Source organism: Epinephelus moara, chromosome 2 (assembly GCF_006386435.1).
Source record: "Epinephelus moara isolate mb chromosome 2, YSFRI_EMoa_1.0, whole genome shotgun sequence".
Lineage (NCBI taxonomy): Eukaryota > Metazoa > Chordata > Actinopteri > Perciformes > Serranidae > Epinephelus > Epinephelus moara.
The window spans coordinates 21,268,023-21,283,022 of record NC_065507.1 but is presented as its reverse complement, the minus strand read 5'-3'; the positions used below and the strand labels follow the sequence as shown (position 1 = coordinate 21,283,022).

Here is a 15,000-nt window from a genome sequence, read left to right as displayed (position 1 = left end):
TAGCGTTGTGACACTCTTGCTTTTCTGTGCTCTAGGCACCCTAGTGCCCTGAACTCCTAAAGTTGAATAAACTCAAAGCGGAAAATGCCTTGCGTCGTCTCTTTTGTTGTCATCTTTTTTCCCCATTGGCCAATCGGCTAATTGGCGGGCAGTGGGTCTTATGCAGTGGTCACGACAAGTTTACAGTTGGTAAACAATGGAGGAGAAACTAGTGGTAGCGGTTGCTGGATACCCAGAACTATACAGCCTGACGATAGACAGTAGGTTGTCAAACTGCCCTCAAGTCATCCAAAAATATGCTTGGAAAAGGCCATCATGGAGGAGAAAGTCCTGGACCAACTGGTGGTACTTCCTGTGATCCACCCTCTTTTTTAGGGTCTCATATACCCACACAGATCTCCGTTTCCCTGTGCCCGACAACTATTTCCTGACAACCTCTCACCAAAGCTAGAGCAAGTACCCTCTGCCTGTCCATTTTAGGGACTAGATACTAATTACTGTAAAGAGGTGCAGCAAGATTTTTTTTTTTACTAGTGACGTCCCATTTAGTGCGGCGCAATTCACGTTTTGCAACCTGCAAACACTTTCTGTGTCATCGGGGCCTTAAGTTGTTTGGTTTCACAAGACCACTACCTTTCTAGCCTAAAAACGTTATCATGCCACAGCCCCTTACAGACAGTAATGTTGGCCTCCAATTATTTTCACCAGAGGGGGCTGGTGGGGGGCTAGCAACTGTATCAGGGGGGCCATGATGCCCCCTGCCCACCTTCTGGGAGCGCCACTGCTTTCCCACTCCATGAATATACTGTATCTAAATATCACACATATGTATAATGTATCCAGTACTTTGACATTTGGACATGATCAAAACTTATGAAGTGTTTAAAGCATAAATTTATATTTACATTAATGATGATAATATTCTCTAAATATACTGTGTTGTATTATGATCATGTGTTCATAGGGAAAATATACATTACAGCTTTTTTATTAAAGCATATGGATGACTTGTCCTGATCAGCTTAGTCACGGAAATCCGCTCATGTGAGTATGTGTGTGTGTTTGCGTGTGTGTACATGTTCACACACACACATGCTCTTCCTTGTTCATATGTGCATGTTTTACCGTCAAACAGACTGGCCTGGTCTCACCACACTCACACTGAGGGATCCGTGACAAGAGAGAGGGGAATCCAACAGCAAGCTCTATCGATCCAGACTGGAAACCCCCCTCAGGCAACACACACACACACACACACATACACACAAACACACACTCTCTCTCTACAGCTGTGCTGGATCAATGAGTGCTCCCGTGTGAAGGACAGAGCCATACAAAGAGGCGCACAAACACACACACACCTCTATTCACACACTATTGAGAGAGATGAAAGGGGTGCTCGGTATCAGAGAGTGAGATAAGGGGCAGAGGGAGCAATACGTATCATCTGACCTAAACAGTCTCATCTGACACCCTGCAATTTGCCATTGCTCCACGGAGCAAATGTTAACACTGCACCGCACAAGTCTGCACACACACGCGTGCACACACACACAGCACATGTAGACACAACATACAGCAGCGTGTAGGAAGCTCAGTTTCAAACTGATATTATTATTCGTCACATACACATGGAAAGATTTGAATAGAGGATGAGATGAAGCAGAGAGAAGAGCTCCAGACACAGCAGAGCCCTAGAGGTGTGGCTGCTCTCTTTTGGGTGACTGTGATGAGCAGCTAAACAGATCTATCACTCATCAAATTAGATCCCCCCCAGCCCACACACACACTCTGTCCTTCTCTCTCTCTCTCTCTCTCTCTCTCTCTCTCTCTCTCACACACACACACACACATAGCACATGTCTACTAATGCCTGATTTATCCCTGTAACACAGCTATTAACCACAGTGGTGTCAGTTAGTGAGTGAGGAGCCTGGGATGTGCCAAGCAAAGGCCATTTCATCAGACTTCTTTTTGAGTGATTGGACCATTTTTTAAACCTTCTTCCATCCTCTCTCACTGACCAAATAGGAGATGTCAGTGACACAATTACATTGATTAGTATCGATTAAGGGCTGTCAACAATCTCAAACACAGCAAACAAGGGAAAAAAATCTTCATCATAACAAAACTCCCATTTTTAAACTACTGATTGTATTTTTGGGTTGGGATTTCTTTAGTATAAAATAACAGGAGAAATTTGTCATTTCTCTGAGGGCAAATGTTCTTGAGTCCACTGACATACTGGGACGACATCAGACCATTTGCTTTCCATTATTATTCACCACCTGATCAAACACAGCCAGCACTCACTGAGCCAAATATAACTCACATGGTCATCCGAATGGAGTTTGCATTGACAGTGTATGTCAGCAAGAAAGGACAGCAACACAAATTGGATGCAGGGCCGTTGGTGATTTTGGTGAACCTCAAATGACTATCATTGGCTGACTTTCCTACCTGGGACGATGGAGACGGTGTCTTTTTCCCAGGACACCACACTGACGTACTCCTGGACGGCTGAGGGGATGAGGCACTTGAACACGGCGACATTACCCCGCATGGAGCGCTGGTCGGCCACACGGACTGTGTAGGGCTCCCTGAACACTGAGGTGTGGAGAAAAGAGCTGAGGTTAGTGAATGGAAGAATTGGGGTTGGTGGTGATAGCGGATGTCTCCGAAAAGGAGAATAGGGTCAACAAAACTTGATCTTTAGTTTTAAAGAATGACAGTGTGGTGAAAGTTACTAACACTTTAGCTTGTTTGGTGATAACAGTAGGGCTGCAAGTAACAATTAGATTATCAGAGAATCCCAGAGAATAGTTAAAAATGTCCAGCTCAGTTTCTTATGGTGCTCTCTTGTGTGCTGGTGTTATTTTCAATACATGAGTGGCTGATGTGCAATACTGTTATATGTAGTATGTGCTTTTATGTTTTTTGTTTTTATGGTGTATGCTATTCATATCTTCTGGACTATTATTGTAAGGCAGCAATACTTGTACAGCTCCTGAGTCCGAGACAAAGTTCCCTACGGAGACAATAAAGTATATCGTCTCGTATAGTACCATACCATACTGAATCGTATCACACCGTACCGTACCATACCATACCATACCATGCTGAATCATACCGTATCGTACCGTACAGCACCATATCGTATCGTATCGTATCGTATCGTATTGTATATCCTACACACTGGACCTTTAAATTTATAATGATATAAAACACAAAAAAATTATCAAATGGTCACATTTTCAAAGCTGGAACCAGCAAATATTTAGCATTTAAGGCCTGTAGGATACCAAACCACTGGTGGATGATTGTCATGTTCCCATGTAACATGGCACTTCAGCAACATTAATGGTAGCAGTAACTTTTCGCACTTTGATCAGTTTCCCATAGCCCAAGGCGACATCTTCATAAAGCTTATTTTGTACGAATAACAGTCCAAAACCCAAAGATGCTCAATTTCTCATGATATTAAACAGGGCATCAAATTGTTATTTTTAGGAAGCTGGAACCAGCAAATATTTTAGCTTAAGGAATGACTTAATTATCAAAACTGCTGTTGATTCATTAGATATAAGTCCAGCATGTAGGATTTAGGCTTCCTGCATAATTAGTACATTACCCATTGAGTGTACAGTTTCACATGGTGTGTGTTTGGGATACAGGTCATAGGAAATTGCAGATTAAATAATCAACTGAACCCATTAAGAAGAGCAATGTATTCAGACAGAGTTTTTGTGAATTTGATAGTACGATTGCTTTATTGAAAGCACAGTAGATTGAGCAGTGAGTAGCAAAACGTGGGACAGACAGAATGACACACTGACAGTTTCCGTGATTATGTACAGCATACCATACCATGACTTAGTCATACAAAAAATTAGAAAAAACAAAACAAAAACATTGGTCCACAGGAGGAGCCACAGCAATCGGTCGCATTTTAGCCATTTTTAAGCATTTTTCTGTTGTTATAGCGCCACCCAGTTGCCAATTAGAGTTAAATTTCTCCAGTCACCTTGAGGCGTCCTGTTCTACATATCTACCAAGTTTAGTAAAAATCGATATGGCGGTTCGGCCTAGATAAGAAATTAGCTCTGTAGCGCCCCCATTTTGTTTGATGGATTCAACAATGGAGGGGTCCCCTGAGATTATGTGTGGTCATATGCCTACAAAGTTGCGTGGTGATCGGTGAAACCCTTGAGATGTTATACACCTTTATGTGATGAGCCACGCCCTCAGCAATATTCATTGCCTTATAGAAGCTCAGTTTTAGTAAGTTTTCCAACTTTTGCCAAGAGGGAACTTTAGATATTGGTCCCTAGATTATGTTCACTGAGTTTCATACAGATCGGTTAAACAGAGATCGTTTTTAAGTGTTTTTCAAAAAAAATTCTAAATGGCAGAAAATCTATATAACCAGAAGTTATGGGTTCTTGAGGCAAATTTGTTCCTCATGAGGAGAGGCATCTCCGTGCAAAGTTTCATGTCTCTACGACATACAGGGCATGAGATATGCCCATTCAAAGTTTGCAATTTGGCCAATTTATGTAATACTGCTTCATTCGCATCCTCCCATGACCCTCTACCACTGTGCCAAATTTCACATGGATTGACCAAGTCAGTGAGGAGAAAAACGTGGAACAGACACACAGACAGAGTTTTCATCATTATATAGTAAGATATTCAAAGCTATGTTTTCATTAGTTTATAATCTCCTGAAAATAAAAATCACAGTATTTTTGTTAACTTAGAATAGGCTGTTTACATCTCTATATTGCACAGGTCCTCTTCCACACAGTCCACCATGTTATCAAGAAATAGACAGAAGATATCAAACACTGGCTCCTGACAGGGCCATTTGCGTTTTCACGTCAGCCACCTTAACTCTCCTACACACTTGGCACACAGGAGAAATTTCAGTTCTGCAACCTCACTATTAGATGCCACTAAATCCTACACACTGGACCTTTAATTCATTAACTGACCAATTTCAACACTGTATAAAAGTAACAGTTCATTCATCTTTGCTACACATGTTGACACTGTACAGTTGACACCCCTCTGTCCTATTTAACCCAGACTAAAAGCTGGGGCAGGTCTAGTAAACAAACTTGTCTGGTGTCCTGTTCAACCCCATTAAGCGAGCGTTTCTCTCTTTAGCCCCACATCTGAAGTCACACTATGATTGTAAGGAGGGCTGACACAGAGCTGCATTGAAGGGGATACACAGTGAGTGGCCCTTGGCCTTTTAAAGAACAACGCCACAGATGCTATGCGACGGCAGAGGAGTGGAGGGTTGCTCACGGCCGATGGACCTGTCACATGCAGGCGCCGGGCTTCAAAAACACACCCCCTGCACATGGCACGCAGAGCACTAGGCTGTGAATCTGTGCCAGTGTAAAGAAAGGATGGTGGTGATTAAGACGGGCTTAATGATGAAAACAGTAGCCTGTAGCTAACCAAATTATCTCTCCAGTTAACTCCGTCACATTTAGATTAGTGAGAAAAGTGAAATGCTGAATCAGAGCATACATTTTCATTAAATAAATTAAGTAAAGTGGAATTACATTAATGGATTATTTTGGTGAGGAGGAGAGACAGGTAGTTCAAGGGCATGCTAGCTTGACTGAATGAACACTGGCCTGTGCTTTCTGAACTGGGCTTACCCTTCATCCTGATCTTATTTGTATAAAGGGGTGTTGCCACATTTTTTGAGACTATCTTTCATGAGTAAGATGAAAGAAAAAACAGTTGCAGGAATCAAATCTCAGAGAGGCTGATGTTGGGGAGTGTTTCTGGCATCATATTCAAACACAATCTATCTATTCACCGGGCTTCCCATAGAAATGAGGACAGTAATGGCTTAACAATGTAAAACACACACACACACACACACACACACACACACACACACAAAACACAGGGAGTGGCCCCACCCTCCCGTGTTTTCGCTCTCTCCCCCAGCTCTCCAGTGATATAATTAACGCCTAGCCTGAAGGCCAGTTTCCTTGGTCATTAATAATGCTTTACGCCAGCCGCCACTGTCACTGGAACCCAGTGGAACCAAAGCCGATGTCCTTGTCCAAATGGTGGGGAGTCTTTCACCTTAAAGTCCGAGGTTTAATCTCCCAAGTCTTTGTTTGATTCCGTCCATTGCTCCTACACTGTTCTACTTTTTCATAATTGGCTGGACCTTGGACCCTTTCTTTCTTCTTTCCTGACTTGTGACTGAGTTAAGACCGGAATAGAGCGGAGACTATTCTTCCAATATTGTTGAAATTTAACCTGGCAGCATGCAGTATATGTGACCATTCAGAACATACAGTATATGAGGTTCATCTTGCTTGTACATCAGCTAAATGAATAGTTGCAGTAAGATATTCTCTGGAGAGTGCACCATTTCTCACTCACCTGAAACACAGGACGCTAATGTGAGCTGAAGCGTCATTTGTAAACAAGACAAAGCTAAAGGACAAATAATTCCAATCAAGGCTTCATTTCAATTCTTCATTCAAACAGCCCCTGCTTCTCACTGATGCCATCTACCTACAGATCAATATCCAGGATCGACTGAGTAGCCTCGGCTATTGTGGCCGAGCCAATTCTTTCAATCATTTATTTACTCTCTGATTGACCCTGCTGCCTCTCGTCAATACCAGGGAAAATCCCCAATGCCCACTGTGCCTCTCATAGAGTGTTTAAAACCAGCTTGACAGCTTGTAAATGTTTGGTGCAATGATGACACTCATCACATGTCAATGCAGTGGGAGTTCAAATCCAGTAACCTCAGGTTTCTGCTTCCCGTGCTTTGACCCCAGCTCGTCCTACAACTGCTAACCTCGAAGAAAGTGTCGTTCAGCCCCTCCTCTCCCCATTTAAATGAGTGAAATAAGCCCTTTATGGCAACATGCCCTTGTACACAACCATGTAACAAGCTCCAATAAGAGGCAACTGTTGTGATAGCATTGTCATTTAACACACGTTTCTCTTCCAAGATATGAAAGACACAGAGGAAAAAAAAAAACATTACATATTCATTCTCTTAAGCCTTGTGACAGGATGCAAATGGTAGCCCAACTGATTTGTGTGTAAATTGCACTCCCCCTCATCGCATGCGCAGCAGAATCATTAGGATGTTACTGATGCCTGACTATATGCAGCCTGGTTGCCTAGGAACGAGCTAAAACATGGGTCTGGTGCACTGGGCGCACTGGGAGGCAAGTCTTGTATCACTGTCGCTTCAATAATTAACGACGGGGAAACCAAATACTGCATTTACTTATTCATAAAGCGAGCAGCAAAAACACAGAGAAGGAGAAAGAGAAAAATAATGACATACAGGAGAAATGAATGGATGCAAGCTTCATTATTAAATGGATAGTATAAGAAAAGCAAGCCTTGTGTATCAGGTTCAGGGACCCTACTTATTGTATTAGTAAGAAAATGTCAGCCAGAGAAACGATGAGGAGGGCAGATGGAGGAAAGGGATCTAAACACCTGCTGTCTTGGCCCGGGCCTACATAGGTTTGTGTGTTTTAGTTGGGACAAAGGGGAGCTGAGGTGAGCTCATTGAACAGGTGTCCTCGTTTTATTTTATTAAGTTTGTGTAAAGAGGACAATGAAGCCCTCGGACTCAGGCAGAGTGTTTTTCTAGCACAAATGACTGTAATGACTTCCTGTATGTGCGAAAGGTATGCTTTCATTTTTAGAGTAAACTCACACGTCTGCCATTGAGTCCCTGAACTTTTTACCAAAAGTGAAAATGACTTCTGTGTCCTCAAGAAAAGAAAGTGAAGAAATGAATTGGGAAGAGATGATTACATGTTGGTGGAATGGAGGTCCTTGAAATACAGTGAGGCCTTATTCGTGAGGCTGTAGACCCTGCCAAACTGCTAGAGATGTTACACACACAAACAGCTTTGCTTTAGGGGTTATGACCCAAATCACAAAAATGACTTAATGCAGAATTTGTTTGTCCATGTGAAATGGATTTGTTTGGAAACTGATTGCCCTTCTTATCCTTCTGACACAATAGACACAGATGATGTGCTAGCTTTGGTATGATTCAGTTTCAAAACTGAAACAGGTAGCAGTCCCAATCACCACAGAGGAGTACAGTTACATATTGGCAAAATCATCAGAAATTATTAAGTTTATCATTACATATAATAAGTAGGGTTGAAACAAGTATTCAGTACAGATAATATATTTTTTACAAATACGGGTATCATTCGAGTAAAATGTGTCAATATCCGTGATGATGATGACGGGAAATCCTCATTTGCGTAGCTGCATTCAGTGTCTTACTCTTGTGATCAAAAATTATCTGAAGTTCTGTAAATAGTTTTCTAATGAATACTAAATATAGCAACTTCTGAAAAACCCATACAATTTCTGGCTTAAAATAACAACATTATTAGGTTACGTTAACATTATGCCCCTGTGATTTCTGGTTTAGGTCACACCCACTTATGGGTTAAGCTCCACCCATTGCAAGTACAGGTACAGATAAATTAGTTGGTTGTATGGGTACAGATAACCGTGTACTCATTCCTCCCTAATAATTAGTATGTGTTGTTTTTTTTTTTTGTTTTTTTGAAAATCTACATTAAAGGGCCAAAGTTAGTATGGACCAAGTAACTGGGATATTAAAGAAGAAATACAGAATTATGTATTTACAATTATTTTTACATTCAATTTTTTTTAAATTTTACAATACAACTATGGGAGAAAATAGTTTTTTCTAATGTTTCAAAACTAAATATCATCATACGCCTCAGGAATTATTTTTTTCTAATTCACACTGTTAATCTAAGGCAAGCAATTTAGAGAAAAAGTAAAATAGCTATGTAATAATAAAGAAATCAGTGAAAGAAAATAAACTGTTCATGATCAAATACATTTTCTACTATTTTCACCTTCTGTTTATTGAAAAAATATATTTAATATATATTTTGATTCACTACTGATTTTGCATTTTTAGCCCATTTACCTTGAATCATAAGGCATGCATTTTGCAAAACATTATGTATTCGGTCATATTTTTAAGTGTAATTTTCCTTCCTTCCAAGCATTCACTGGATTCAGTTTATTTCCATATGGTGTGACAATTAAATGGCAGACTCTTGAAGTTTACTTGAGTTGTGTAATGCATCACAGTGAACATGAAGCCTGCTTTCATTCTGTCTTCGTTATATAATTGTTGTGACAGAACAATCTGGACTTCAAACTGCAGCGAGTTATGTGATGCAGCAGCCACTCAAGCAAATTTCAAAAGTTTGCTAGTCCATTTTTATGCCATAAATAAAATTAAAGACATATAAAAAAAATCATAAATTCTACAACATGCATTTAAAAAGCAGTAATATACATGATTTGTAGTCAAGAGGCTAAAAACTGCAAAGACAGGCATGGTCTGAAGACGAACCAGTTCAGGATAAAGACCATATACTTTAATTTAGCTGTCTGTCAAACCTCATTCTGAAATAAAACAATTTTACATTTTTAACCAAACAATAAGTGCGTGTGATAGATTAGTGTTCAGAAAGATGCTGTCAGAGAAGCTTGAGTAAAAATAAATACAGAAAACTAGATTAGCCGCAATGAGAGAGCCAAATTAAAACATATACAGGAAAACAAGCAGCCCACATAGTGATTTTCATAAATGTAGAGCCATCCAGACAGGTGCTAGTGCTATTATTGGCCCACAATCAGCATGCATGGGAGAGGGTGAGAAAGAGGGGGAGGGATAGAGAGAGATGTGAAGATGTGAAGAGAAAGGGGAGAGAGCGGAAGGGAGGGAGGACGAGACGGATGGCGAGAGGGAGTGGGGGTGGGGCAGATTTTTTGGGGGGGTGTCACACTGCGAGCTGTCAGCTGCCATCATTCTCCTGCGCCACCTGAGACAGGGCATGCCACACCCTAGCGCTCACGCCTCTGTCGCCCATGGCAACTACAGGGTTGTGTATGTGCGTGAGTGAGTAAGTGTGTGTGTGTGTGTGTGTGTGTGTGTGTGTGTGTTGTGTAGGACTCTGGAGGTAATGAGGTGCACACACATGCACGTGAGCCCTGGTTATGGAGCTGTGGAGTTGTGGTTGCCTCAGCATTTAATTGATTAATTGTTGTAATTATTTGGGCGGGAAGGTCATCCCAACACTGAGGCTGGCTAGAAGGTCACTCTCACGCTGGAGGGACTGTCCTCCTCTAGGGACCACACAGGCCATATGGGTGTGTTTATGAGTGTGTGTGTGTGTGTGTGTGTGTGTGTGTGTGTGGTGGTGGCGAGGAAGAGAATCCGGCAGCATTTGCAGGAATAATTTTGTTCGTATCCATGTGTGGTGCAGGGAACTGCTGACTGTCTCTTCATGCAGGATTGATCAACACAGTCAAAATGTCTGCCTGGCTATTACCGTGACCTGAAAATCCACTTTTTTTCATGATTCTGTTCACATCTTTCCATGTCTGTAGCTGACTCTCCAAAATCTTCCCTGCCAAACACCCTGACAAAGAGCTGGCAACTAAACACCAAGAGCCAGCTTGACGAAAATGGCTCTGTGTGTGTGCACACGTATATGTGTGTGTATATGAGTGTGTGTGTGTGTGTGTGTAGTTAGGGGACTTTCCAGTCCATGGACAGATGGAGAGACTGGGAGACAGGAGGCTTGCTGGCATGAGCTACGCACAGGCTGGTGTGCACGTAAGAGTGTGTGTGTGTGTGTGTGTGTGTGTGTGTGTGTGTGTGTGTGTGTGTGTGTGTGTGTCTGAGTGGGTGCGTGCATGTGCATATGCATGTGAACATACATGTCTGTTGTATACACGTGTATCCAGTGTGTATCACATTAGGTCATATGCATGTGTTTATGATGTTTGTGTGTGTGTGTGTGTGTCTGTGTGTGTGTGAGAGAGAGAGAGAAAGAGCAGTAACACCTTCCCTCAGTGTGTTCAGCACCTCTCTCCAGCTTTGACCTTGGCAGGGAGTGCGGACAGGTCACCACACCAACTGTCTATGTGGCTGCGTGTCTGTCTTCTACAGGGTTTTTAATACACAGGGTCAAGACGCTGCGCTTTGAGACACTTCACCCCCACTGAGAGAAGGTGTTGGTTTAGGATGCCAATACGACCGCCGTTTGGGTGACCGTATTTGCAGGTGCTGGGCCGCAGCTCGGTGATACTGTTGTCAGTATCACTGCTATTAGCTGGGTGTAAGACACACTTTTATAAAGATGTGGCAGAGTGATACATTTGATAACAAAGATATTATTTATGTATGTAAGCCTAGCGATCTTAAAGGGGCACTCCACCAATTTTACACATGATAATCAGTTTACCTGCTATAAAATGTCATCTGTGGCTGCTAGAGAAGTTCTCAAAGTCTGAAAAAACAACCCTCATGATGTCACCAGCGTTACCTCAGACTGGGCATCAGACAAACCGAAGCTGTTTGAAAGATTGAAAGACGTCAACATTACCAGTTAGGGAGGGTCTGATGAAAGACAATATTGGGTTGCATTAAAAAAAACAATCTCACTCCCAACTTGTCAAATACTGACGCTTGGTCAGTGGCCCTGGGTGTCAGACACCGACGCACAAGGACAACCCTTAGCAGCAGTATGACACGCACTAGTGTTTGGCATTTTTTGACGCTCTGAACAACTACCATAATATAAAGAGCTAGAAAGTCTTCAGAGGGCAGGCAGGAGTGTACTTGGATGGGTCAAACAAACTCTGGACTTCCACCCAAGAGTCAGTGTAAAACCAATTGACTCAACTGAGTAATTTTAATAGCACCGTAGTGTGCTGCTATGTGTAGCATACTATGCTAGCAACATACATCACCTGATGCACGTTAAGTGTATTACATGATATCACATTATGTCAGTAACAAACACTCATGTTTCTCTCTAAATTTAACCACGTGCTTTTGTTGCCTAAACCTAAAGGAAGTAGCGAAGTGTAAAACTGCCGTTCTGAGTTCATTTTAAAAGAGACTGTATATATTTCACTAGCAAAAACTGACACAGTAGGGGTACCTAACGCGTCACATTATGATGAGTAGGATCACCGAGCAAGTGTCAGTATCTGTGAGTTGGTGAGAATGTCTTGGCATTATGGGAAATGTAGGATTCAGTGCTTTTTGAAGCCTGACCCAAACTAGGGATTAAAAAGTCAAGATATCTCAGCTTCAGGTGCTTCAATTTTGACCACTCTTATTTTAATCCGTCTCTTGTGAGTCCCTCATCTTAATGAAGTTCCAATACAAAAATGTTGGACTGCACCTTTTGTGATTGGGCCAGTCTAAGAATGAGTTAATATCATTGGAGCAAAAAGTGTGGAATCCAGAAAAAGTGCTGCTGTGCCACTCTCTTCGTTGTGACATAATTTTAAATTACACACGTTTTTTTGAGTTGTTAACACAATACATTCATACACATTGTATATGAAGTGTTAGTACAAATGTTTTTGGGGGACCCTGTGATGAACACTGCATCAGCATCACTCGTTTGTGTCTGGCAGGGGCCGCCAACTTTGCTAAATGTTGTCAGCACTCTCACTATGTCACTCTAAATAGCAATAGCAAGCCAAATGGAGGTGCTACTGAGTTAGCTTAGCTGAACCGCTGACACTCCCCACCTTACTGGTTGATTTCCAAATACATGTAGGAGAAGGGGAAAAGGCTGAAACGGCAGTGTTTAATTACTCCTTAAAGGGATAGTGCACAGTTCATATCTCTGGGTGCATTACTTGATTCAAGAAACATTCGAAAACTTTGCTACACTAAGGTAATGTCACCATTCAAAAGTCCTTCAAAGTGCATGCAGAGTCCTAAAAGTTTTGATGTGGTTAGTAAGAAAAACGAGTAAAGTTCCCTTTGACCATTGACTTAGTTTGCATCCAGTGTGTCCAACCCTCACCTGCTTTGATGTGGATGCTGGGGCTACGAATCTTGCCTGCTTGGTTCTCAGCAGTGCAGAAGTACTCGTTGTCGTGGATAATGCTGTTATAGGCGGAGGGGGAGAAGGGGTAGAGCTGGAGGGTGCCGTTGGCATGCACGTGGCGGATATGGGGCACGTCGTAAATGTCGTCTCCGGCGGCCAGGTACCAGCGCAGGACGGCATGGGGGGCGCCGCCCGCAGGGCAGGGCAGGGACACCCCCACCGAGCTGGAGAAGGTCACCCGCTGCAGGGAGGCGTTCACAAAGTACAGCCGCGTAGAGACAACATCCTCACTGTTGACTGTTAGGATGAGAGAAGGGGAGACAGAGTTAGTCAGTTGGTAAGTGTCAGACATAAAGGCAGCATTCACACATCAGGTGGAGAGTATGTGCGCAATTAAAGTGCACTGCTGAGGAATAACTGAAATGGTAATTATTTAAAGGTCCAGTGTGTTGGAATATAAGTATGTCTTCTTTAGTATTTAATCACCTAAAAAATTTGACTTGTCATGTTTTCAGTACCCTAGCATGAGTATGTTTATATCTACATAGTGGGTTGGTCCTCGTCCACGGTGTCTTCTATATTGCACTACTATGTTTCTACAGTAGCCCAGAGCAGACAAACCAAACCCTGGCTCTAGAATGGGCCATTTGCTTATTCGCGTCAACCACCATAGTAAGTAGCTCCTCCGTGATAAGCAGCACCAAAAAAAAAAAAAAAAAAAACATTGTGTAACTACTTTATTCACTGGGCTAGCGAACCATCTCTGATGTGCCGAACAGAGTCAGAGAAGCGATTTGTAACCTACTCTGCTTTATTTTGTGTTTTACTGGTCTTAATCACCTGGTCCATTTGTTTTGGAGAGGAAGAGACCTCTGTGGATAATTCTGCTCCTAGTAAGAACCTCCTGATCAATGAACACTGTAGGAATTCTAACCAGAAAAACTTTCAGCTGGATGCAATCCGCAATCCTCACCACTTGCTGCCACTAAATCCCCCTAAATCTTACACACTGCTCATTTAAGTGACACTTGAAACAGATGATGAAATAAATGGGAACACTGCATAAAAAGAAAATAACGTAATGACGTATTAACACGTGCCCGGCTAAACATACATGAAACATCACAATGCAAGTAAAAAGTGTTCACACAAGCTGTGCACAAATACAGTAATGATGTAGTAAAAGGAGTGCTCAGCAAAAGTATTATAAAAGGGTTTCTGCCTCTATTCTTTACTAAAATAAATGACATCAATCATGACTGTATAATAAAGATGGACATGTCAGTTTCCCAAAAGTGAAGCCAAAACATCTCACCCCCTGATGACTGGCTGCAGTTTATGTTTTAAACTCCGCCCCCTGGCATATGGGCCAAACTAAGAGATCAATGTACACATCAAATTTTTCCCAAAGATGGTGTCTGTCAATTTTGGTAGGTCTCATCCCACTGCTGTATGTTAAAGTGATTATTTTCTGGATAAGTTTGGCTTTAATTAGTTATTTCATGCTATAAAAAGAGGGGCTGGGGGTGTGCTTGCGATCAGTGTTGCTGCTAGCAACTGGTTGGATGGGTATATGGGTGGGAATGTGACGACGCAACGACCACTATTGTGCAGACTCTGGCTCCAAATGATGTCACCAGCGCAAGATGCAGATGAAGCTGCAGATTTGCCAACTAGCTTTTTGCCAGAAAGTTTTAAAAATGAAAATACTGACTTTTAAACAGGTAATTTTTCACAAAACAACATGAACCTGGCCAAACTCTCCTTCAAAGAAAAACAAGTTTAAAAGTTTTGATCAAATGAATGTTTTTTAAACGTATTTGTAACAAAATGTCTCGACAGTTGTGTGCCATTTCACTAATTAAACTCATTTTCCATTTGCCATGCTTCATATCTGATTTGTCCTTGAGCTATATCGTTATTTTCTTTTCAGGCACAGTCTGCTGAGATGAATTCACAATATTTTCCATGAGTCAATTCACTGGTTCACCGGATTTTAAGGTAAGCATAACTCACTTTGCAATATTACTTAAAATACTGCCTGATCTAACAAGAA

At 41.9% G+C, this 15,000-nt stretch overlaps 1 protein-coding gene across 3 annotated transcripts in view; it reads right to left on the bottom strand.

The window, feature by feature from the left end:
- Positions 1–15,000, bottom strand: part of LOC126407971 (cell adhesion molecule DSCAML1) — a 126,863-nt gene that overhangs the window by 102,870 nt on the left and 8,993 nt on the right. For all 3 annotated transcript variants that reach the window (XR_007571830.1, XM_050073308.1, XM_050073314.1), the window contains exons 2-3: positions 12,921–13,241; positions 2,461–2,607 (exon numbers count right to left, since the gene is read on the bottom strand). Coding sequence is in view for 2 of the 3 variants with exons in the window: in XM_050073308.1 (XP_049929265.1) it covers positions 2,461–2,607; positions 12,921–13,241 (468 nt within the window). In the remaining variant the exon portion in view is untranslated. The remainder of the gene's footprint in view (positions 1–2,460; positions 2,608–12,920; positions 13,242–15,000) is intronic.